Source organism: Coregonus lavaretus (genome assembly GCF_964263955.1).
Source record: "Coregonus lavaretus genome assembly, chromosome: 20".
Taxonomy (NCBI): domain Eukaryota; kingdom Metazoa; phylum Chordata; class Actinopteri; order Salmoniformes; family Salmonidae; genus Coregonus; species Coregonus lavaretus.
Window position 1 is genome coordinate 2,034,964 of NC_140007.1, and position 26,696 is coordinate 2,061,659.

Sequence of the window (26,696 nt, forward strand, 5' to 3'; positions counted from 1 at the left end):
ATCTGCACGCACAGTGAGGCAAATACTTTTGGAGGATGGCCTGCTGTCAAGAAGGGCAGCAAAGAAGCCACTTCTCTCCAGGAAAAACATAAGGGACAGACTGATATTCTGCAAAAGGTACAGGGATTGGACTGCTGAGGGCTGGGGTAAAGTCATTTTCTCTGATGAATCCCCTTTCCGATTGTTTGGGGCATCCGGAAAACACCTTGTCAGGAGAAGACAAGGTGAGCGCCACCATCAGTCCTGTGTCATGCCAACAGTAAAGAATCCTGAGACCATTCATGTGTGGGGTTGCTTCTCAGCCAAGGGAGTGGGCTCACTCATAATTTTGCCTAAGAACACAGCCATGAATAAAGAATGGTACCAACACATCCTCTGAGAGCAACTTCTTCCAACCATCCAAAAACAGTTTGGTGACAACCAATGCCTTTTCCAGCATGATGGAGCACCTTGCCATAAGGCAAAAGTGATAACTAAGTGGCTCGGGGAACAAAACATCGAAACTTTGGGTCCATGGCCAGGAAAATCTCCAGACCTTAATCCCATTGAGAACGTGTGGTCGATCCTCAAGAAACGGGTGGACAAACAAAAACCCACAAATTCTGACAAACATTGATTATGCAAGAATGGGCTGCCATCAGTCAGGATGTGGCCCAGAAGTTAATTGACAGCATGCCAGGGCAGATTGCAAAGGTCTTGAAAAAGAAGGGTCAACACTGCAAACATTGACTCTTTTGCATAAACTAAATGTAATTGTCAATAAAAGCCTTTGACACTTATGGAATGCTTGTAATTATACTTCAGTATACCATAGTAACATCTGACAAAAATATCTCATAACACTGAAGCAGCGAACTTTGTGAAGACCAATACTTGTGTCAATCTCAAAACTTTTGACCACGACTGTACAACATCCATGTGCACGTGTGTGTAGATTGTGTCTTATTATATGTATGTGTGCCTGTGTTTGTGTCTCTTCACAGTCCCTCTCTGCTGATCCAGAAGGTGTATTTTTATCTGTTTTTTAAATCCGATTCTACTGTTTGCATCAGTTACCTGATGTAGAATAGAGTTCCATGTAGTCATGACTCTATGTAGTACTGTGTGCCTCCCATAGTCTGTTCTTGACTGTTCTTGACTGTGAAGAGACATTTGGTGGCAAGTCTTGTGGGGTATGCATGGGTGTCCGAGCTGTGTGCTAGTGGTTTAAACAGACACCACGGTGCATTCAGCATGTCAACACTTCTTACAAAAACATGTAATGATGAAGTCAATCTCTCCTCCACTTTGAGCCATGAGATACAGTGGGGAAAAAAGTATTTAGTCAGCCACCAATTGTGCAAGTTCTCCCACGTAAAAAGATGAGAGAGGCCTGTAATTTTCATCATAGGTACACGTCAACTATGACAGACAAAATGAGATTTTCTTTCTCCAGAAAATCACATTGTAGGATTTTTTATGAATTTATTTGCAAATTATGGTGGAAAATAAGTATTTGGTCAATAACAAAAGTTTCTCAATACTTTGTTATATACCCTTTGTTGGCAATGACACAGGTAAAACTTTTTCTGTAAGTCTTCACAAGGTTTTCACACACTGTTGCTGGTATTTTGGCCCATTCCTCCATGCAGATCTCCTCTAGAGCAGTGATGTTTTGGGGCTGTCGCTGGGCAACACAGACTTTCAACTCCCTCCAAAGATTTTCTATGGGGTTGAGATCTGGAGACTGGCTAGGCCACTCCAGGACCTTGAAATGCTTCTTACAAAGCCACTCCTTCGTTGCCCGGGCGGTGTGTTTGGGATCATTGTCATGCTGAAAGACCCAGCCACGTTTCATCTTCAATGCCCTTGCTGATGGAAGGAGGTTTTCACTCAAAATCTCACGATACATGGCCCCATTCATTCTTTCCTTTACACGGATCAGTCGTCCTGGTCCCTTTGCAGAAAAACAGCCCCAAAGCATGATGTTTCCACCCCCATGCTTCACAGTAGGTTTGGTGTTCTTTGGATGCAACTCAGCATTCTTTGTCCTCCAAATATGACGAGTTGAGTTTTTACCAAAAAGGAGGACATAGGAGCCTCTTAAAGAAGAAGTTACAGGTCTGTGAGAGCCAGAAATCTTGCTTGTTTGTAGGTGACCAAATACTTATTTTCCACAATAATTTGCAAATAAATTCATTAAAAATCCTACAATGTGATTTTCTGGATTTTTTTTTCTCAATTTGTCTGTCATAGTTAACGTGTACCTATGATGAAAATTACAGGCCTCTCTCATCTTTTTAAGTGGGAGAACTTGCACAATTGGTGGCTGACTATATACTTTTTTCCCCCACTGTATGGTTCATCCTATATTCTCCCTAACATCCTTACCCCCTTGCAACAGATGTGGGATAAACACACATGCACACACTCAACCCCTTACAGCTGTTTGAGAAAGCATGCAAGATTGAGCAAAAAATTTACAACAATGTGAGATTTGATTAATCTATTTAATCTATGTCAAGTCCTAGGTGATGGAGATCAGATCCACCCTCTTCACTTGAGACACAAACACTCTGGTCCCCTGTTGTAACCATTTTTCCCAAGCATCTCCGTGCAGTAAAACTTTGATTATTTTGTGCCACCTGGGCCACAATATTAAGCCCCTTCTCTGACTGTCCGAGTGTGACCCCCTCCCATGGGTTACTGCAGCCAGTGTTGCCAGCACTGCCACTACCTGTGTGGGGGTACCCCACCGGAATCCCCACCAGCTAGGTACAAGGTCGTCAAGGTTCTCATTAGCAGCTTTGAGAATTTTCTTGTATATTATGCTCTCCCATCAGAGGGCTCTGGCTTTGTAGGACCAACCCTGCCAGGCAGGCTCAGAATGTTGAGGGGGCGGTGCTGCTCAAGTAGCTCTCTGACCGCATTTATTTTTCTGTTTTGGCTGCATATAGGCAACTCACAGCAGGTCCATAAAACAGATGGGGACTTCTCTTTGGTGTATGGCTCGCTCAGGTGGGTGTCTAGGATATAAGGTTGGGGATCATTCCATCATGATAGGACAATAAATTTTTTTATTAGATATATACAGTATTTTAAAATGTATATCCCTCATCTGTACAAAATTGAAAGCTCTCTCTCACAACCCCTGCTCACAGATACACGTTGGTTCTGGGATATGCAACCATTTCCTTTCTCACTCACTTAACTCCACACTTTTTCAAACACAAAAACGCACACAACACCTTCCATCACAATACATCCACACATACCCACATACTGTGCCTTCTATGTCTTCTGTTTGCTATGTTTTTATCTCCACTATGTTGATTGAGTACTTGTGTTCTAATTTAGTTGTATTTGAAGATTTATTATTTTGCTTGTTATCTTTTCTTGTAATACACCCTTTATAAAATACTATACATACTATAAATGTGTTTTATTATTACAATCCCTACCATGGCTAGTATTGGGTGTTCCATTATTCGACTCCTCTATTAGAACTTTCAGAATAGCCATGGAATAGTCTTTGTGTCGCGGAACATTTGGTTGTCAATATACAGTTTATCGACAACGAGAGCAACACGCTTCCCTTTTAATCTATTTTCCTTGAAGATTGGGTAGAGAACTTTGCGCCGTTCTGCAATCTCCCTCGGGAACTGATCATTCATGCCTATTTAACCATGACTTTATCCTTTAAAAAAAGCAAATTTGGCAACGATTGGATGCTCATATCTCTGTCCTCTTTGTCCGAAACGGTGTACACGTTCGAGTTGGATTTTGTCGACAGCCTCGAGTGGGATTTGAAGTGCTGTAAGAAAGAAGTCCTTCACAATTTTTTCTGTAACTTCTTATTTTTCCCGGATACCTGTATGTACAAGATTTTCTCTCATCTATCTAGTTTGTATGTCTAGTAAGGCTTCTCTCAGAAAGTTGTTTTCCTTTTTAAGTTTAAGTATGCCGAGTTTGTCATTTATCGACTTCAACAGATCGCTTTCCACACTTATCAGTCCCAATGGTGAAAAGCATAAATCATCTGTATCAGTCGAGGAGTCGCGTTTTCTCTTGGAGATGGATTCTCCTAGTTTATCTTCCGTCATGTTTGGGTGTTGCGTGTTGTTGCAATATTTGTCGATACATTTCTCTAGCCTTATAATTTGTTTTGTGTTATTATCCAGATTGAATGTTATTACCCTCGAATATATGAAGTGCTAATATTTAGTCTATCTTACTGAATATTATGTTTTTATCTTGAGGTGATTTGTACCGCTGTGTATTCAATAAGCCATCTTAAACAGTCAGAGTATACTTTGTGAAGTGTTGCAGTGATTTCACTCGCTGTAGTAGCTGATGTGTATAGTGTTTTATACAACTCATTCACATACATAGCTACACTTGCTTTACTCAAGGCAAGTGGCATGTCAGTAGTAAAGATTGAAAAAAAGTAATGGGCCTAGACAGCTGCTCTAGGGAATTCCTGATTCTACCTAGATTATGTTGGAGAGGCTTCCATTATAGAACAACCTCTGTTCTGTTAGACAGGTAACTCTTTATCCACAATTTAGCAGGGGGTGTAAAGCCATAACACATACGTTTTTCCATTAGCAGACTTTGATCAATAATGTCAAAAGCCGCACTGAAGTCTAACAAAATAGCTCCCACAATATTTGTATCATACATTTCTCTCAGCCAATCAGTAATTTGTGTAAGTGCTGTGCTTGTTGAATATCTTTCCCTATAAGCATCCTGAAAGTCTGTTGTCAATTTGTTTACAGTAAAATAGGATTGTATCTGGTCAAGCACCATTTTTTCCAAAAGGTTTACTAAGGGTTGTAACAGGCTGATTGGTTGGTAGTCCCCTGTAGCTCCGTTGGTAGAGCATGGCGCTTGCAATGCCAGGGTTGTGGGTTCGTTACCCAAGGGGGGCTAGTATGAAAATATATGCACTCACTAACTGTAAGTCGCTCTGGATAAGAGCGTCTGCTAAATGACTAAAACGTATTTGAGCCAGTAAAGGGGGCTTTACTATTCTTGGGTAGCGCAATTACTCTGGCTTCCCTCCAGGCCTGAGGGCACACACTTTCTAGTTGGCTTAGATTGAAGATCTGGCAAATAGGAGTGGCAATATCGTCCTTTATTATCCTCAGTAATTTTCCATCCAAGTTGTCAGATCCCGGTGGCTTGTCGTTATTGATAGAAAACAATCATTTTTCAATTCTTCCACATTCACTTTACGAAATTCAAAATGTTCAGGTTTTATAGGAAATAATTTATTAGACTTATGCAGCTGCAGCCCCTAAACACTATGGGACCATAGCCCAATATCTGATGAGTACTTATGTGAAGTTTGATGCCAATAAAGTAAAGTAAACCAAAGTTGTAGGGGTTTTAGTTGAAGTATGTTTAGGCGGAATACCAAATGGAGACATTCGGGTAGATTTGGGCACCATCAGTGCCATTTGACTTTTATCAGGTACCAGACAGCAAAAGGCATTTAATTTCACTAACATATCACTATATGTGTACATTCCATTAAAATACAACTGTTTTGATGTTGTTTACCATGTTCTCCCAGACCTCTATAAACCATACAATGGGAAAGTTTGACTCCAAACTGAGCAGATTTATTAGAAACTATAAACAACAAATGTAAAAACAAAGATTACACACATCCCAAAACTATAAACAATGATATGGTGTCCTTGGGTGGGTTGTCACACAAAATGTAGACAATTTTTTCTCTTCTCTATTATGCCACCTACAGTGGGGGAAAAAAAGTATTTAGTCAGCCACCAATTGTGCAAGTTCTCCCACTTAAAAAGATGAGAGAGGCCTGTAATTTTCATCATAGGTACACGTCAACTATGACAGACAAATTGAGAAAATAAATTCCAGAAAATCACATTGTAGGAATTTTAATGAATTTATTTGCAAATTATGGTGGAAAATAAGTATTTGGTCACCTACAAACAAGCAAGATTTCTGGCTCTCACAGACCTGTAACTTCTTCTTTAAGAGGCTCCTCTGTCCTCCACTCGTTACCTGTATTAATGGCACCTGTTTGAACTTGTTATCAGTATAAAAGACACCTGTCCACAACCTCAAACAGTCACACTCCAAACTCCACTATGGCCAAGACAAAAGAGCTGTCAAAGGACACCAGAAACAACATTGTAGACCTGCACCAGGCTGGGAAGACTGAATCTGCAATAGGTAAGCAGCTTGGTTTGAAGAAATCAACTGTGGGAGCAATTATTAGGAAATGGAAGACATACAAGACCACTGATAATCTCTTCCGGTGGGGTACCCCCACACAGGTAGTGGCAGTGCTGGCAACACTGGCTGCAGTAACCCATGGGAGGGGGTCACACTCGGACAGTCAGAGAAGGGGCTTAATATTGTGGCCCAGGTGGCACAAAATAATCAAAGTTCTGACTGCACGGAGATGCTTGGGAAAAATGGTTACAACAGGGGTCCAGAGTGTTTGTGTCTCAAGTGAAGAGGGTGGATCTGATCTCCATCACCTAGGACTTGACATAGATTAAATAGATTAATCAAATCCCACATTGTTGTAAATTTTTTGCTCAATCTTGCATGCTTTCTCAAACAGCTGTAAGGGGTTGAGTGTGTGCATGTGTGTTTATCCCACATCTGTTGCAAGGGGGTAAGGATGTTAGGGAGAATATAGGATGAACCATACAGTGGGGGAAAAAAGTATATAGTCAGCCACCAATTGTGCAAGTTCTCCCACTTAAAAAGATGAGAGAGGCCTGTAATTTTCATCATAGGTACACGTCAACTATGACAGACAAATTGAGAAAATAAATTCCAGAAAATCACATTGTAGGAATTTTAATGAATTTATTTGCAAATTATTGTGGAAAATAAGTATTTGGTCACCTACAAACAAGCAAGATTTCTGGCTCTCACAGACCTGTAACTTCTTCTTTAAGAGGCTCCTCTGTCCTCCACTCGTTACCTGTATTAATGGCACCTGTTTGAACTTGTTATCAGTATAAAAGACACCTGTCCACAACCTCAAACAGTCACACTCCAAACTCCACTATGGCCAAGACCAAAGAGCTGTCAAAGGACACCAGAAACAACATTGTAGACCTGCACCAGGCTGGGAAGACTGATTCTGCAATAGGTAAGCAGCTTGGTTTGAAGAAATCAACTGTGGGAGCAATTATTAGGAAATGGAAGACATACAAGACCACTGATAATCTCCCTCGATCTGGGGCTCCACGCAAGATCTCACCCCGTGGGGTCAAAATGATCACAAGAACGGTGATCAAAAATCCCAGAACCACACGGGGGGACCTAGTCAATGACCTGCAGAGAGCTGGGACCAAAGTAACAAAGCCTACCATCAGTAACACACTACGCCGCCAGGGACTCAAATCCTGCAGTGCAAGACGTGTCCCCCTGCTTAAGCCAGTACATGTCCAGGCCCGTCTGAAGTTTGCTAGAGTGCATTTGGATGATCCAGAAGAGGATTGGGAGAATGTCATATGGTCAGATGAAACCAAAATATAACTTTTTGGTAAAAACTCAACTCGTCATATTTGGAGGACAAAGAATGCTGAGTTGCATCCAAAGAACACCAAACCTACTGTGAAGCATGGGGGTGGAAACATCATGCTTTGGGGCTGTTTTTCTGCAAAGGGACCAGGACGACTGATCCATGTAAAGGAAAGAATGAATGGGGCCATGTATCGTGAGATTTTGAGTGAAAACCTCCTTCCATCAGCAAGGGCATTGAAGATGAAACGTGGCTGGGTCTTTCAGCATAACAATGATCCCAAACACACCGCCCGGGCAACGAAGGAGTGGCTTTGTAAGAAGCATTTCAAGGTCCTGGAGTGGCCTAGCCAGCTCCAGATCTCAACCCCATAGAAAATCTTTGGAGGGAGTTGAAAGTCCGTGTTGCCCAGCGACAGCCCCAAAACATCACTGCTCTAGAGGAGATCTGCATGGAGGAATGGGCCAAAATACCAGCAACAGTGTGTGAAAACCTTGTGAAGACTTACAGAAAATGTTTGACCTGTGTCATTGCCAACAAAGGGTATATAACAAAGTATTGAGAAACTTTTGTTATTGACCAAATACTTATTTTCCACCATAATTTGCAAATAAATTCATAAAAAATCCTACAATGTGATTTTCAGGATTTTTTTTCTCTCATTTTGTCTGTCATAGTTGACATGTACCTACGATGAAAATTACAGGCCTCTCTCATCTTTTTAAGTGGGAAAACTTGCACAATTGGTGGCTGACTAAATACTTTTTTTCCCCACTGTATCTTCTTCTTCCTCTTCTTCCTCCCCGACTCTTGGAGTGGCAGGCCTACCTTCACCACGCTGACTTCGATGCGCTGACTTTGAGAAAGCTTTTCCTTTTCTTTTGGGTTGAGGGCTCTTTACAGGGGACTCAGTGTCCGATGAAGACCGTGGCCGAAGGAGGGGAGCAGAAGTGCGTTGTCTAGACAAGCGGCCAGGCTGAGGAAGAGGAGGCTCTGCCTGAGGAAGGGGAAGCTGTGGCTGAGGAGGCAGATGCTCTGGCTGTGGCTCATCACCCCTATAATCATCTTCACTGTACAAACAAGACAAAAGAGAAAAAATCATGACAAAACACACTTGTATTCATTCATTGACAAATCTGACTCAAAACAGTCAGATATATAAAATAAATAGTTAGAACTATGAGAATGTTGACTAAAGTGATAATTCAGTGACAAGTAATAATACACATAGCATTCTATTGTAAGTAAACTTGCGCGTGGGCCTCTAAGCTATGCTAGCGCTAACTTTTACGTTGAGCTTCAGTTACTCAGATATTTTAGATGTATGTTTTGTACTCATACAATACATTAGTAATAGTATTATTAGAAGTAATAAATAACAATGGGATTACATACTCTTCTGATGATTGAGTAGGGCCCTGGACACGATAACCTTCGTTCTCTTCGTTGGGGTCTGGTTTGTCCGGTCTAAGCAGGTCCTCATCGTCTGATTCAGAGTCAATGGGGATACATGGAGTCCAACTTCCATCTGTTACAATTAATAACGCCTCTGTAACTGTATATTTGTCACTAGAGCCTGCCATATTTGAATAAACTTTGCGTTTTCCCTCCGAAATTCTAGTGTTGTTGTGCGCTCTGAGTAACCGTGCGTAACGCAGCAAGTCAACTAATATGAGACAATGAGGTGCGCACTTGGATATTTCAACAACTGGTTGATCGATTTTGACATGTGACCCCTCTATCGAAAGCTCTGGATCAGTAGAATTAAATGAGAACAATGACAAATCACGGGGATTGCATCATATATCCAGAAGATGGCGACAAAACAGTGCCTGTTGTGATTGAACCAAACTACTGACTTCATCTTCAAATACATTGTTGGCCATGTAAAACGATGGAAACTCATTGAAATCGACTCAGAATGAGAGAGACACCCTAGAGCAGGGTTCTTCAATTCCGGTCCTGGAGGGCCGAAACACTTCTGTTTTTTATTTCTACCTGGTAGTTAATTGCATTCACCTGGTGTCCCAGGTCTGAATTAGCCACTGATTAGAAGGAGAGGATGAAAAACAGAGGTGTTTCGGCCCTCCAGGACCGGAATTGAAGAACCCTGCCCTAGAGTATCTTTTCAAGTGTTTTTATTCGATCAGACACTACTTTTGGTAACAGAAACAACAAAGGTAAGACACAGTTTGTTGTTGTGATAAAACAAATTGAAGTTTGTTATTGACGTTCTTTGATTAATAGTTTAGTGAGTGTTGGTCATAGAGGAACACGGCTATCACTGTTGGAATCTGTGAGGTAGCAGCTTTGAATGGTGTATCGTTTGTGTAGATAGGTTGAGAAAAATACGTTATCTGTCTAAGAATATACGGGTATGCATGGTTTCAAAATACAGTACTGGTTTTGCTATATGCTTATATATTTGCTTGGAGTCAGAATATTATTTCATTTGGGCAACAACAGTTTAGCTAGATTCACAGTTGAGACGCTTCTCGTTCCAGTAGTGTATAACATTCGGTTATTCACACATGTTTAAAAACCGTACTATGCCATTGTTTGAGATTGTGGGAGGAGTACCCACTGGCTCCAGGCCATCTATAAATCACTGCTAGGCAAATTCCCGCCTTATCTTAGCTCATTGGTCACCATAGCAGCACCCACCCGTAGTCTGCGCTCCAGCAGGTATATCTCACTGGTCATTCCCAAAGCCAACACCTCCTTTGGCCGCCATTCCTTCCAGTTCTCTGCTGCCAATGACTGGAACGAATTGCAAAAATCTCTGAAGCTGGCGACTCTTATCTCCCTCACTAACTTTAAGCATCAGTTGTCAGAGCACCTTACCGATCACTGCACCTGTACACAGCCCATCTGAAATTAGCCCACCCAACTACCTCATCCCTATATTGTTATTTATTTTGCTCTTTTGCACCCCAGTATCTCTATTTGCACATAATCTCTTGCACATCTAGCATTCCAGTGTTAATACTATTGTAATTATTTTGCACTATAGCCTATTTATTGCCTTACCTCCATAACTTGCTACATTTGCACACACTGTATATATATTTTCTGTTGTATTTTTGACTTTATGTTTTTTACCCCATATGTAACTCTGTGTTGTTTTTATCGCACTGCTTTGCTTTATCTTGGCCAGGTCGCAGTTGTAAATGAGAACTTGTTCTCAACTGGCTTACCTGGTTAAATAAAGGTGAAATAAAAAAAAATAAAAATAAAAATGTGACACTTAGATTGCACACAGGTGGACTTTATTTTACTAATTATGTGACTTCTGAAGGTAATTGGTTGCACCAGATCTTATTTAGGGGTTCATAGCAAAGGGGGTGAATACATACAGTGGGGAGAACAAGTGTCACGATCGTCGTAGGGAATAGACCAAGGCGCAGCGTGATGAACGAACATGTTTAAACTTTATTATCTTTAGTGATAATAGACAACAATAACCAAAACAAGAAACGACTCGTGAAGTCCATGGTAACAATGACAAACACGGAACAAGAACCCACAAACACAAAGGGAAAACAGACAGTTTAAATATGGCTCCCAATCAGAGACAACCAACGACAGCTGACACTCGTTGCCTCTGATTGGGAGTCACTCTGGCCAACATAGAAATAAACACAACAGAAAGAACACACCCTGGCTCAACATATAGAGTCCCAGAGCCAGGGTGTGACAACAAGTATTTGATACACTGCCGATTTTGCAGATTTTCCTATTTACAAAGCATGTAGAGGTCTATAATTGTTATCATAGGTACAAATCTACTGTGAGAGACGGAATCTAAAACAAAAATCCAGAAAATCACATTGTATGATTTTAAAGTAATTAATTTGCATTTTATTGCATGACATAAGTATTTGATACATCAGAAAAGCAGAACTTAATATTTGGTACAGAAACCTTTGTTTGCAATTACAGAGATCATACGTTTCCTGTAGGTCTTGACCAGGTTTGCACACACTGCAGCAGGGATTTTGGCCCACTCCTCCATACAGACCTTCTCCAGATCCTTCAGGTTTCAGGGCTGTCGCTGGGCAATACGGACTTTCAGCTCCCTCCAAAGATTTTCTATTGGGTTCAGGTCTGGAGACTGGCTAGGCAACTCCAGGACCTTGAGATGCTTCTTACGGAGCCACTCCTTAGTTGCCCTGGCTGTGTGTTTCGGGTCGTTGTCATGCTGGAAGACCCAGCCACGACCCATCTTCAATGCTCTTACTGAGGGAAGGAGGTTGTTGGCAAGATCTCGCGATACATGGCCCCATCCATCCTCCCCTCAATACGGTGCAATCGTCCTGTCCCCTTTGCAGAAAAGCATCCCCAAAGAATGATGTTTACACCTCCATGCTTCACGGTTGGGATGGTGTTCTTGGGTTGTACTCATCCTTCTTCTTCCTCCAAACACGGCGACTGGAGTTTAGACCAAAAAGCTCTATTTTTGTCTCATCAGACCACATGACCTTCTCCCATTCCTCCTCTGGATCATCCAGATGGTCATTGGCAAACTTCAGACGGGCCTGGACATGCGCTGGCTTGAGCAGGGGGACCTTGCGTGCGCTGCAGGATTTAAATCCATGACGGCGTAGTGTGTTACTAATGGTTTTCTTTGAGACTGTGGTCCCAGCTCTCTTCAGGTCATTGACCAGGTCCTGCCGTGTAGTTCTGGGCTGATCCCTCACCTTCCTCATGATCATTGATGCCCCACGAGGTGAGATCTTGCATGGAGCCCCAGACCGAGGGTGATTGACCGTCATCTTGAACTTCTTCCATTTTCTAATAATTGCGCCAACAGTTGTTGCCTTCTCACCAAGCTGCTTGCCTATTGTCCTGTAGCCCATCCCAGCCTTGTGCAGGTCTACAATTTTATCCCTGATGTCCTTACACAGCTCTCTGGTCTTGGCCATTGTGGAGAGGTTGGAGTCTGTTTGATTGAGTGTGTGGACAGGTGTCTTTTCTACAGGTAACCTGTTCAAACAAGTGCAGTTAATACAGGTAATGAGTGGAGAACAGGAGGGCTTCTTAAAGAAAAACTAACAGGTCTGTGAGAGCCGGAATTCTTACTGGTTGGTAGGTGATCGAATACTTATGTCATACAATAAAATGCAAATTAATTACTTAAAAATCATACAATGTGATTTTCTGGATTTTTGTTTTAGATTCCGTCTCTCACAGTTGAAGTGTACCTATGATAAAAATTACAGACCTCTACATGCTTTGTAAGTAGGAAAACCTGCAAAATTGGCAGTGTATCAAATACTTGTTCTCCCCACTGTATGCATGCACCACTTTTCCGTAATTTATTTTTCAGAATTTTTTGAAACAAGTTATTTTTTTAATTTCACTTCACCAATTTGGACTATTTTGTGTATGTCCATTACATGAAATCCAAATAAAAATCAATTTAAATTACTGGTTGTAATGCAACAAAATAGAAAAAACGCCAAGGGGGATGAATACTTTTGCAAGGCGCTATACATCTATATATTGTTGGCTAGGCGTAGGCAACACCATAAGCAAATAGGTGAACTGGGATAATACTAAAGAGTTCATCAGTGTGGTTTTTCCACAAATAGACATTTATTTACCTTTCCATGGTAGCAATATCTTATCTATCCACATCACCATCAGACCATTTAATTGGTAAACTACATGGTAATGTAAACATTTTACTTTTTAGTGATCCAATACACAATATATGTATCATAATTTGGTTGTAATCCAGAGAGGTTAGAAAATTTATCTAGATCATCTATGAGGCAATGGAGGGATTCAAATTGTGGATTTAAAAGAAAACATGAATCCTCAGCGTACAATGACACCTTTGTTTTTAAGCCCTGGATTTCTAATCCCTTGATATTATTGTTGGATCTGATTTTAATAGCTAACATTTTGATGGCCATAATAAATAGATATGCCGATAGTGGACAACCTTGTTTTACTCCTCTTGACAGTTTAAAACTTTCTGAGAAATATCCATTATTTGCTATTTTACACCTAGGGTTACTATACATTAGTTTAACCCATTTTATAAGAGATTTTCCAAAATTGAAATGCTCCAAGCATTTATATATAAACGTACTTGATCAAATGCCTTTTCAAAGTCTGCTATGAATAGCAGGCCTGGTTTCCCAGATGTTTCATAGTGTTCTATTGTTTCCAGTACTTGCCTTATATTATCTCCAATGTATCTTCCATGTAAAAAACCTGTCTGATTAGAATGAATAATGACAGACAATACCTTTTTAATTATATGCGCTATACATTTTGCTAGAATTTTTGCATCACAACACTGAAGTGTAAGGGGCCTCCAATTTTTTAAATGGACTGAATCTTTATATTTCCCACTTGTATCCTGTTTCAGTAATAATGAAATCAGACCTTCTTCTTGAGTGTCTGATAATCTACCATTTACATAGGAGTGGTTAAAACATGCTAGTAACGGTCCTCTGAATATATCAAAAAAGGTTTGGTATACCTCGCTGGTATGCCATCCAACCCTGTAGTTTTCTGAGACTTAGTCTTTAATTGCATCCAGAAGTTCATTCTGAATGGCTGTTAATTTTACATTATCAATTGAAAAAATCTACAATTAGCTTCAGTTAGAGGAGATGGAGACGACTGAAACGAAAACATATGCTTAAAGTACTTTGCTTCCTCCTTTAAAATATAATTTGGTGAATCATGGGTGACTCCATCATTTGTAACCAGTTTCAGTAAATTATTTTTGGTAGTATTTCTATGTTGAAGATTAAAAAATAATTTATTGCATTTTTTCCGCATATTCCATCCAGTTTGCTTTATTTTGATAATATATTACACTTGATCTTTCTTGAATAAGTTTCTCCATTACTTTTTGTTTTTCCTCTAATTTATTCTGAGCCTCTGTTACAGTTTTTATTGCTATCTATCTGTTCTGTTAGACCTTCTATTTCCTTTGTTAGTATGGACCTTTTGACCTATGGACTCTTGTGGTCCTCTGTAGCTCAACTGGTAGAGCACGGCGCTTGTAACGCCAAGGTAGTGGGTTCAATCCCCGGGACCACCCATACACAAAAATGTATGCACGCATGACTGTAAGTCGCTTTGGATAAAAGCGTTTGCTAAATGGCATATTATTATTATTATTATTATTATTATTACCTAAGTTGCTTTTGTTTTCGAGATGAGTACTGAATTGCATGGCCTCTAAAGGCACATTTTAAAGTGTCCCATACAATAAGGGGATTTGCTGTACCTATATTATGTCGGGAAAAAATCAGTTAAATTCCTCAGTCCTAGTTAAAAACAAGTTATCATCCAATAGACTGATTACATTTCCAATATCCTTGCCCACGTCGAAATTCAGTAAGAGTAATGTAATGCCAATTATATGATGGTCCAACCGCATTCTGTCCCCTATCAACACTTTTTAAACTTTTAGTGCCGACGAGAAATTACATAAGAAAGAAGTCAAGATGACTAGCTTGATTGAGTCTCCACCATGTATATCTCACTAGTTCAGGATATTTAAGCCTCTATATATCTACTAATTCTTATGCATCCATGACATTCATGATTTCCTTAAGAGCATGAGGGTGATAGTTTGTAGTGTGATTTCCTTTACGGTCCATTGAGCTATTTATAACTGTATTATAATCTCCCACCATAATAATATAATGTATTATATATATTGTCAAAGAAGTGTGGATCATCATTATTTGGTGTGTAAAGGTTAATGAGCCATATCTGTTTATGGTCCAATAACATATTTAAAATCATCCATCTACCTTGCGGATCTGTTTGGACAATTTTCACATTTGGATCGAAATTACTGTTAATTAATATCATCACCCCTTTTCAGTTTCTTTGCCCATGGGAGAAGTATATTTCGCCTCCCCCCCAGTCATTTTTCCACACAACTTCATCTAGAATTGTTGAATGAGTTTCCTGTAAACAATAGATTTTATATTCCTTTGAGCAATGTAAATATTGTTATTCTATTGTTAGCATCTGCTAAGCCATTACAATTATAACTGGCTACACTTACTTCAACACTTACCATAATGAGATACAGGTTTCAAATCTATTTATAATATATGTTTGTAAATTTACCAATAAAATATACCATAGTGATTGAGTGTCCACAAAGCTGTACCATGATATTTGTATTGCTACTAAGTAACCCACCAATTGTTCTCCACTATTCCCCCCACTAAAGCCCCTCCCCATCCCAAGTTGGGTTGTCATCCCAGTGATCGGCATACCACCCCCGTCCCCCCGGATCCCTAGGCCCCCCGAGAGGCCAGGAACCATTCTTCGAAAACAGCACACAGTGCCACCCACAAAACAGAAGCAGGTCAACCGCCAAAAGCATTTCCAATGCTCTCACCTCAATATTTTTAATAGCATATATATATATATATATATGCTAGTAAAAATACATATTTATTCAAATATCTTGCATATCTTAATTCCCATCATTAGCAATTAATATTCGTAATAATGTCGGCAGTTAATGCGAAGGGATTGTTACCTATAACCCGGATTGCCATTGTATTACATTACATTTTTGTCAAGCAATTATTATTTTAGCAAACAATTATTGTGGTTCATCCTATATTCTCCCTAACATCCTTACCCCCTTGCAATGGATGTGGGATACACACACACACACACACACACACACATACTCTAACACACTCAACCCCTTTCCTCCACAATCAACCATAAGCTCAGATGCTCAACGGTTGTTACATCCCAGAGCCCAACTCAAGAAAGGACCTGATTTACGAATGCATATACAGCTGTTTGAGAAAGCATGCAAGATTGAGCAAAGAATTACACAAATTTCAGTCAGACCTTTGATTATTTTGTGCCACCAGGGCCACAATAATATGCCCCCGCTCTGATTGTCCGAGTGTGACCCCCTCCCCATCGGTTACTGCAGCCAGTGTTGCCAGCACTGCCACAACCTGGGTGGAGGTACCCTACCGGAATCCCCACCGGCTCGGTACAAGGTCGTCAAGGTTCTCATTAGCAGCTTTGAGAATTTCCTTGTGTATTATGCTCTCCCATCAGGGGGCTCTGGCTTTGTTGGACCATCCCTGCCAGGCAGGCTCAGAATCTTGAGGGGGCGGTGCTGCTCTAGTAGGTCTCTGATCACATTTATCTTTCTGTTTTGGCTGCATATGGGTAACTTACAGCAGGGCCAGAAAACAGATGGGGACTTCTCTTTGGTGTATGGGTTGCTCAGGTGGGTGTCTAGGATATAGGGTTGGGGACCGTTCCATCATGATAGGAAAATAAAATAATAGATCAGATGTATACTTTATTTAAAAATGTATATCCCTCATCTGCACACAATTGAAAGCTCTCTCTCACAACCCCTGCTCAAAGACACATGTTGGTTCTGGGATATGCAACCATTTCCTTTCTCACTCACTTAACGCCACACTTTTCCAAACACAAAAACGCACACCACACCTTTCATCACAATACATCCACACATACCCACATACTGTGCCTTCTATGTCTTCTGGTTGCTATGTCTCCACTATGTTGATTGAGTACTTGTGTTCTAATTAGTTATATTTTTAGATATATTATTTCGTTTGTTATACTTTCTTGTAATGCCGTCTTATCCCTTTATAAAATACTATTAATGGGTTTTATTATTTCAATCCCTACCATGGCTAGTATTGGGTGTTCCATTATTCGACTCCTCTATTAGAGCTTTCAGAATAGCCATGGAGTAGTCTTTGTGTCGCGGAACATTTGGTTGTTAATATAAAGTTTATGGACTACGAGAGCAACACGCTTCCCTTTTAATCTATTTCCTTGAAGATTGGGTACAGAACTTTGCACCGTTCTGCAATCTCCCTCTGGAACTGATCATTCATACCTATTTTCGTGCCAGCAAGTATTTTACCTTTTAACCATTACTTTATACTTAAAGAAAGTACATTTGGCAACGATTGGATGCTCATATCTCTGTCCTCATTGTCCGCAACGGTGTACATGTTCGAGTTGGATTTTATCAACAATATCTAGTGGGATTTGATCAACAATATCGAGTGGGATTTGAAGCGCTGTAAGAAAGAAGTACTTCACAATGTTTTCGGTAACCTCTCCTTCTTTTTCTTGGATACCGTAAGTACTAGATTTTCTCTCATCGACCTAGTCTGTATGTCTAGGAATGCTTCTCTCAGAAAGTTGTTCTCCCTTTTAAGTTCCTTATCGTCCGTTTCTATCTTAGTGACTGTCCCTTTTTGCTTTTTTGTATCTTTCTCCATTATCGCAGCTTTTTCGTCAGTCATTTCAAGACTCGCCTTCAACTCTTTGTCATCCTTACTGACCAACTCTAGTATGCCCAGTTTGTCATTTATCGACTTCAACAGATCGCTTTCCACACTTACCAGTCCCAGTGGTGAAAAGCATAAATCATTTGTATCCGTAGAGGAGTCGCGTTTTCTCTTGGAGATTGATTCTCCTCGTTTACCCTCCGTCATGTTTGAGTGTTGCTTGTTGTTGTAATATTTGTCAATAGATTTCTCTAGCCTTATGATTCGTTTTGTGTTATTATCCAGATTGAATGTTATTATTCATGAGTATGCTAATATTTAGTCTAACTTACTGATATTGAAATTACGTTTTTATCTTGAGGTGATTCGCACCGCTGTGTGTTCAATACGCCATCATGTCACGTGTCTTTGTGAGATGCCTTGTTGACTACTTTCCCTTAGGTCTTCATCAGGCATGCATTTTTCAGAGAACAAGTTAACTACTAACTCTTTCAGCATACGTATAGAGAATGGCACTCAACTTTTACTGCACTGGCTCAGATGACTGATGATTTGTTACAAATAAATGGATAAGATGATAGATGGAGCTGTATTGTTAGATTTCAGTGTAGCCTTTGTTATTGATCATAACTTGCAATGGCTTTACATCATCTTCCATCACATGGTTGGAAAGATATTTATCCAATAGAACCCAGAGAGTATTCTTCAAAGGACGCCTCAGTGTTTTCAACAAGCACATGGTGTATGCAGCCATAGAAAAATTTACTATTTGTTTTTGCCGACCAGGCTCTATTTTGGTGGCCTCTGGTTCTTTCTAGTGCTAGACTGTATTTTCAACCAGCAACTATGAGGAAATAACACAGATTTTTAAAAAAAAGTCACACTTTTGTAGTGTTAGTTTAATCAACTGTTGTACAATATGATATAAAACACAAGAGCAACTTAATTTTGACTGCACTATGCCTATAAAGAATCCCGTAAGAGTCTGCTGACTTCCACAGGCTTCAAGCTTCTTTAAGAGGCATTTTCTCAGCAATCTGCAACACAGGTTTGATTGAAGAATGAAGCAGGTGTTAAACATGGCCTTTGCTACACAGAAAGCAGCAGTTGACTCCTCCATTGTCAACACTTTGATTAAATCAGTAGACCTACATCAATATCATTGAAAATACCATATACTGTAAGTATCATTAGCTTTTAAAACAATTTAATGTTTTCTTTTAATATGTTTTGGACCATAGTGAGGATATTTCTCCACTAGCCTACATATTGTTCCTGCAGTGAGGATTATTCACCATCTTCATTGAATGTTTTCATAATTTATCTGAAGATATTTCGTCAAATTACTCTTACCGATGCAATTCGGTAGGCTACTGACAAGTCACTCACTCTAATGTTACTATCTGGCAATACCTACTGGACTTCATATCGAAAATACAAAAACAAGATCTTGTTTAATTTAATTGTCCGGATGAGTTACCATGGACATATAACTACATTGTATGATTTATGAATAGCAAGGATATGAGATTGACTTTATTCAGTCAGTTCGACACCTTTTAAAAAACAAATCAAGCTTCTTGTTCATCAATCAAAACACAGTCAATAGCCTATGCACCACCACTCCGTGCTGCATATGAAACACGGCAGGATTCAACATGCAGGGCCAGTAGAAACTCTGTTCGGGCCAGTAGATATTTTTTTTTGCCGTGCTTTCTCTCTATATTCAGCTATTAATAGGCCACATTGGGTTATTATGATATGTATTAAAAAGGTATGTAATATATTTTAGCAACGCAAGTCATTACTCTATTCTTTAGAATTGCATTGCATTAATTGCATTACATTTTGTTTCTAAAGTATGTCATTTTGAGAAGATTTTTAAATAGTACACTGCCCCTTTAAGACAAACGTTCCAAAAGAGATATCGACATGGCTATAGTAGGCTAGCCAAGACGAATGCTAGGTGTCTTTTTGTAGCTTTCTTTTTGCAGAATATCAACAGTAGCCAGCAAATTGCTAGGATGTTCGCTATTGAAGGTTTACTTTTGTAAATCACTTTCGCTAAAATAAATAAACTCAGCGAGTAGATTGATTGGTGCTTCTTTTTGCTCTGGACAGCTTGCGTGTGCTGTGTGAAGGGATCAACTCATGTACTGCTTGAGAAGTTGTGACTCGCAGGAGCGTGATCATGCTTGAATGAACGGCCAATCACATTGGTCAAATACAAATGGCATGACATTTAGGCGTGTAGTCTTTAATGGTTTTCAATGGTAGATTGCGACAGAGCAGCTAGATGTTGAACTGGAATGCAAAAATGAGCTGAAAAGTGACTGGCCCAAAAAGTTACTGGCCCTGACGACATCCACTGGCCCAACGACACATGTTTTTTACTGGCCCCGGTGGGCTATTTTTTATGTCGGACCCTGCACGCGAAATAAAATAAACAAATGTGACAGAAAATCATAGGTTAAGTGGATTTCGATTCATCGTTATCACATTATATGGGATGTGCAAATTCATGCTCTCTCCCTCCGTGTAGAAATTATACTGCAACCACAGTGCACACAACTCACACACCTAGGTACCAAGTGGCAGGACAGACCGTCAAACCAGCAGTGTTTCCCTGTCATCGCTAACTTTGTAACTGACAGGCACCTGTGTTATCAATAGATGGCTAGAAGACGCATATCCTGCATTCTAGTGAGAGAGGGCTCAACATACTTTTTTCTGACTAGGGAATTGAAAAGTACCCGTCTGAAAATGACTCTGTAATCGGCTGTATAGCCGACAGCTGGTGCTAGTGGAACACACTGTGATTGATGATTCCACACTCTACATGTCAGCACCAAAAGCCAGTGAGCTCATTGAAATTCTAAGTAAGGAGTTACAGTCAGTATCAGAATGGGTGATTAATAATAAACTGGTCTTAAATACATCTAAAACTAAAAGCATTGTATTTGGTTCAAAACATTCTCAAAGACCTAAACCTCAACTGGAGTTGTACATAAAGGGTATGACCATTGAGCAAATTGAGGAAGTTAAACTCCTAGGTATAACATTGGATGGTCAATTATCATGGTCAAGTCATATTGACAAAGTTGTTATGAAGATGGCGAGGAGTATGTCTGTTATAAAAAGATGTTATGCATTTTTAACACAAATTAACTGTACTAGTTGTTCAGGCTCTGATCTTGTCCCATCTTGATTACTGTGGTAATATGGTAAAGTGCAGCAAAGAAAGACCTAGCAAAGCTGCAGCTGGCTCAAAACAGAGCAGCACACCTTGCCCTTAACTGCATATACAGGACATCAACATGCATGCCAGTCTTTCCTGTTTCTCTTCTAGTCTTTATGATAAATATTACTGTGATGAAAATTCCAGGTTTTCTGTATAATCAAATAACATCCAGCTCAGACATCCATACATACCCCACAAGACATGCCACCAGCGGTCTCTTCACAGTCCCCAAGTCCAAAACAAATTCACAGCAACACACAGTATTATACAGAGCCATGATCTCATGGAACCAATTACTGAAGAAAACCAATAACATTACCTTTAAAATAATTATAAAAAATAATCTCATGGCACAATAGAGATTGTGAAATGACCAACACATGCACACACAGACTGCACACATATTGTTCTTGTCTATCAGTGTTTTGTTACTTGTCGTGTTTTATGTTTTTGTTTGGACCTCCCATGAAGAATAGCTGCTGCTTTGGAAAAAGCTAATGGGGATCCGAATAAACCACTGCTTAGTTATGCATTATGTGGTTCTCTAGCTCTGAGTATGCACACTGTTTTTCCTTCTTCTTCCCTTCCCCTTTCTCCTACTAGACCAGAGGAGGATTTGGAGGTTCCCTCTTCTCCTGTTGTAATCCATGGGGTGATGTTGAGCAGCTGTGCTGGGGGAATAGTTTGTGGGGGAGGTCTCTTTATAAATCACATGTGGACTGGGGCTCCATGGCCATAGTCTGACACTCACAATGGGGAGGAATTGCATTCAGCCTCAATGTATCTCAAACACACACATGCATGCAAGTTAGTTTTTCACCCCTCATAGAACTCAGAGAGGTAGAGGGTTTCAATCCTACTTCCAGATCCTGTCTATTTGATGGAGCGTTTGTTTTATGTCCTCTCCAATGTTTGACTTTTCCACAGGAGCCCATGTTGTGGTGGTTTACTGCCGGCATTTATTGTTCATAACTGTCACATTTAATTTAAACCAAAGCATTTACCTCATGCCGTTCAGCCTAGCGTTGTGATAATGCTGTGGCTTGAGCATCTGTACATTTGAAACATGAGAGAGAAGAAATTAGAGGACAGGAATTGGATGAGCCTATCACCACAAGTGATAACCATTATCACCGCGAGAATGTGTGTTTGAGAATGTATGTGCGCTACATATGCATCTCTCTGGGAGTGTGTGAGACTCCTCCCTGTAAATACTTTTGATGTGAGCTTGCTTTTGTCTCAGTCCCTCCCCTGTTCTGAGATCCCTTTCTACAGATTCTGTACTGTGTGTCTTCAAAGAAAAACCATCAATGAGAGGACAGCTTCTCTCTCTTTATTCTCTCTCTCCCTCTTTCTCTCATTTTCTCTCTCTGACCCCGTCTCCCATTAAGGGGAAGACAGGGCTTCCATCTTGGTTCACTCTGGGCCAAGTAAACATGTCCTCCCCAGTCTGTTTGACTGTTCGGTGCTGCTGATTTCGGGCTGAGCTCCAGGGTAGGGGAGTCTGCCCGTGTTGGCTGCCCCCGTGGCTGGGTGGACTAGGCCACTCACTGAGGAGAGGGAGGCTTCTCTGGGATCAGTCCTGAGAGAGAGAGCGAGAGAGAGACATCATGTCTGTCGACAGCTCTGCCACAAGCTCCCCCTTGGCAGACTCTGCTACCGAGACTTTCCATCTGGACAAGATTCATTCGCTACCTGTACCGCCCTCTGTCAGTCAGATGAGCCCAGTATACCTAGAAGTATTGACTAATCTGTCAACATGGTATGGTCGTTCTGCTCCATATTGTTGACTTATGTTAAAGCTCTATAAATGCTGTGTCTGGCCAGTTTGGACCCTACTACTATGACTCACTAAAGTGACTCTCATCTCTTCTTTTTAAGACTTTGACTCCTCATCACTTCAAATGAAATCTAACACCAGGTCTGACTCCACCGTACACTGTTACTGCTGTCATATATTCATGTTGTTCTTCTGTCTTCTCGTCTTTCTGTCTGTTCACAGGAAGCAGAGAAACAGCATTTACGTATGCCATCAGCGCGGCAGGCGTGGTCAACGCAGTGAGCAGGGCTTGCAGAGAGGGGGAGCTGTCGAGCTGCGGCTGCAGCCGTGCCGCACGTCCCAAAGACCTGCCTCGTGATTGGCTGTGGGGCGGCTGCGGGGACAACCTGAACTATGGCTACAGGTTCTCTAAAGAGTTTGTTGACGCGCGGGAGAGGGAGAAGAGTTATGCCAAGGGATCCTACGAGAGTGCCCGGCTGATGATGAACCTACACAACAACGAGGCTGGAAGGAGGGTGAGGAGGAATCATACTCTGCTGTCACACACACACACCCTAACAAAATGAAGCACTGTGCCTGCATACTTATTTTACTGTCACACTCACACACTAACACATAAAACAAGTTCATCTCCACCTGTTTCTGCTGTTCTGAAGTTGATCCCCAATGACACTTAGTGAGAGAATGGAAGGAATAGAGACAGAGGGAGTGAGAGAGAGAGAGGGGGAGCCAGAGAGAAAAAGAGAATCCAGGTCAATCAGATGGGTGTGGTATCTCGTCTCTCCCCTGAAGCCTGTCTTTGATCTGTGTGAGTTGGGATCATGACGGCTCACTGGGATGCTTTCTGTAGTTCATTCCAAAAGCCTTGACACAGCCTCAAAGGAAACAGCTCGCCAGAACCTGTTGTATACACATCACTTCTGACTCTAACAAATGAGCGGACAGGGTTTTGTTCAGCTTATAGTGTGGGCCATGGACACAATAAATCATGTTTGTATAGTATTGACATTTTATTTAAGAAAATGGTCATAACCAATCTTTCCATCTCTCCCAACCTGTTTCCCTCCTACTCTCCTCTCCTCTCAGACGGTGTCAGACCTGGCCCACGTCTCCTGTAAGTGCCATGGCGTGTCGGGCTCCTGCAGTCTGAAGACGTGCTGGCTGCATCTGGCAGACTTCCGCAAGGTGGGCGAAACCCTGAAGGAGAAGTACGACAGCGCAGCGTCCATGAAGCTCAACTCGCGTGGAAAGCTGGTGCAGCGGGACAGCAAGTTCAACCCCCCCACCAGCCACGACCTGGTCTACATCGAGTCCAGCCCAGACTACTGCGTGTCCAACCAGAGCACGGGCTCACTGGGTACTGTAGGCAGGCTGTGCAATAAGACATCTGAGGGCATGGATGGCTGTGAGCTGATGTGTTGTGGCCGGGGCTACGACCAGTACAAGGCCCAGATCGTGGAGCGATGCCATTGCAAGTTCCACTGGTGCTGCTACGTCAAGTGCAAGCGCTGCACCAAAACCGTGGACCAGTTCATCTGCAAGTGAGGAGGAGGAGAGTGTGTATGTGTTTGTTTGCGCGTGTGCATTGTGTGTGAGGCATAACAAAAAAGGCGAAGGGAGAGTGAGGAATAAAGAAAAATGTTATAAATGATATTTACTGTATATAGTTAAACGATTATACTGTTGTGAGAGACTGATACTTTTTTTCCATGCAATAGTTCCAACAAATCGAATGCCTTCAGAAACTGAAAATATGGGGAAATATTTATTTCGGGGATTGTTTTTGCCCCATCATCCACAGCAAACGTTTAACCCCTGAATACCCAGGCCTTGAGACTAGCAGCCAGGTTAGTTTTATTATGAATATGTCTAATTGACCAGTCTAATGGTTCACCATGACTGTGAAATGGGAGCTTATCTCCTGTTTCATAGCAGTAGATTAGTTCAATGTTTTGCTTGATGGAGAATGCTGATGGCCACACTTAACTGTTTAATCTGGGGCTATCAGTAAGAGGTGACTAATGTCATCTTCCAGTTGAGAAGAGGATGCTTTATGTCACTATGGTGCAGTTTCCTAGACCCAGATCAAGCCTCTATTGGACATACTTGAATCTGGCTCTATAGGTTTGTACTCATGGACCACATCCTAAACCCTAGCCCCTCTGTCTAAACCAAATAAGGGCCTTGTAAAGTGGAAGAGATCTGGTTTGGGGTTAGTTCCATCCTGTGAAGTATCCCACAAGGCCACAGCTAGACCCCTAAACACATTCAGCATATGCACTTTGACCCTGAGGCCTTAGCCCGTCTGTATGGCTGTTTGTTTTGAAATACAGAGCTTTGCTTGTAATATGCAATCTTCTTATTAATACAGATATCCACTTAACATATAAGATTCTACTTACAAGCTTAGAATATATATGGGAAATGTTGTGGTTATAATGGTTAAATACACCATGTTCTGTATATAGTACACTACCAGTAAAAAATTTGGACACCTACTCATTCAAGGATTTTTCTTTATTTTTACAAAAAAAAAATACATTGTAGAATAACAGTGAAGACATCAGAACTATGGAATCATGTAGTAAACAAAAAAGTGTTAAACAAACCAAAATATGTTTTATATTTAAGATTCTTCAAATAGCCATACTTTGCCTTGATGACACCTTTGCACACTCTTGGCATTCCCTCAACCAGCTTCACCTGGAATACTTTTCCAATGGTCTTGAAGGAGTTCCCACATATGCTGAGCACTTGTTGGCTGCTTTTCCTTCACTCTGCTGTCCGACTCATCCCAAACCATCTCAATTGGGTTGAAGTCCGGGGATTGTGGAGGCCAGGTCCTCTGATGCAGCACTCCATCACTCTCCTTCTTGGTAAAATAGCCCTTACACAGCCTGGAGGTATGTTGGGTCATTGTCCTGTTGAAAAACAAATGATAGTCCCACTAAACCTTAACCAGATGGGATGGCGTATCACTGTACAATGCTGTGGTAGCCATGCTGGTTAAGTGTGCCTTGAATTCTAAATAAATCACAGACAGTGTCACCAGAAAAGCACCCCCACACCACAACACCTCCTCCTCCATGCTTTACGGTGGGAAAAACACATGCAGAGATCATCCGATCACCTATACCGCGTCTCACAAAGACACAGTGTTGGAACCAGAAATCTCCAATTTGGACTCCAGAGCAAAGGACACATTTCCACCGGTCTCATGTCCATTGCTCGTGTTCCTTGGCCAAAGCAAGTCTCTACTTATTATTGGTATCCTTTAGTAGTGGTTTCTTTGCAGCAATTCGACCATGAAGGCCTGATTCACACATTCCCCTCTGAACAGTTGATGGCGAGATGTGTCTGTTACTTGAACTCTGTGAAGCATTTATTCGGGCTGCAATTTCTGAAACTGGTAACTCTAATGAACTTATCCTCTGCAGCAGAGGTAAATCAGGGTATTTTATTCTAGTGGCAGTCCTCATGAGAGCCAGTTTCATCATAGCGCTTGATGGTGTTTGCGACTGCACTTGTAGAAACTTTCAAAGTTCTTGACATTTTCCGGATTGACTGACCTTCATGTCTTAAAGTAATAAGGACTTTCGTTTCTCTTTTGCTTATTTGAGCTGTTCTTGCCATAATATGGACTTGGTATTTTACCAAATAGGGCTATCTTCTGTATACCCCCCTTACCTTGTCACAACAACTGATTGGCTCAAACGCATTAAGAAGGAAAGAAATTCCACAAATTAACTTTTAACAATGCACACCTGTTAATTGAAATGCATTCCAGGTGACTACATCATGAAGCTGGTTGAGAGAATGCCAAGAGTGTGCAAAGCTGTCATCAAGGCAAAGGGTGGCTATTTGAAG

At 41.0% G+C, this 26,696-nt stretch overlaps 1 protein-coding gene across 1 annotated transcript in view; it reads left to right on the plus strand.

The window, feature by feature from the left end:
* LOC311147672 (protein Wnt-5a-like) overlaps positions 1 to 24,423 on the plus strand; it is an 82,103-nt gene extending 57,680 nt beyond the window's left edge. Inside the window, exons 4-5 of the mRNA XM_084184426.1 lie at positions 23,052 to 23,344; positions 23,916 to 24,423. Of these exons, the coding sequence (XP_084040552.1) occupies positions 23,052 to 23,344; positions 23,916 to 24,374 (752 nt within the window). The 3' untranslated portion in view covers positions 24,375 to 24,423. The remainder of the gene's footprint in view (positions 1 to 23,051; positions 23,345 to 23,915) is intronic.
* The last annotated feature ends 2,273 nt before the right edge of the window (positions 24,424 to 26,696 follow it).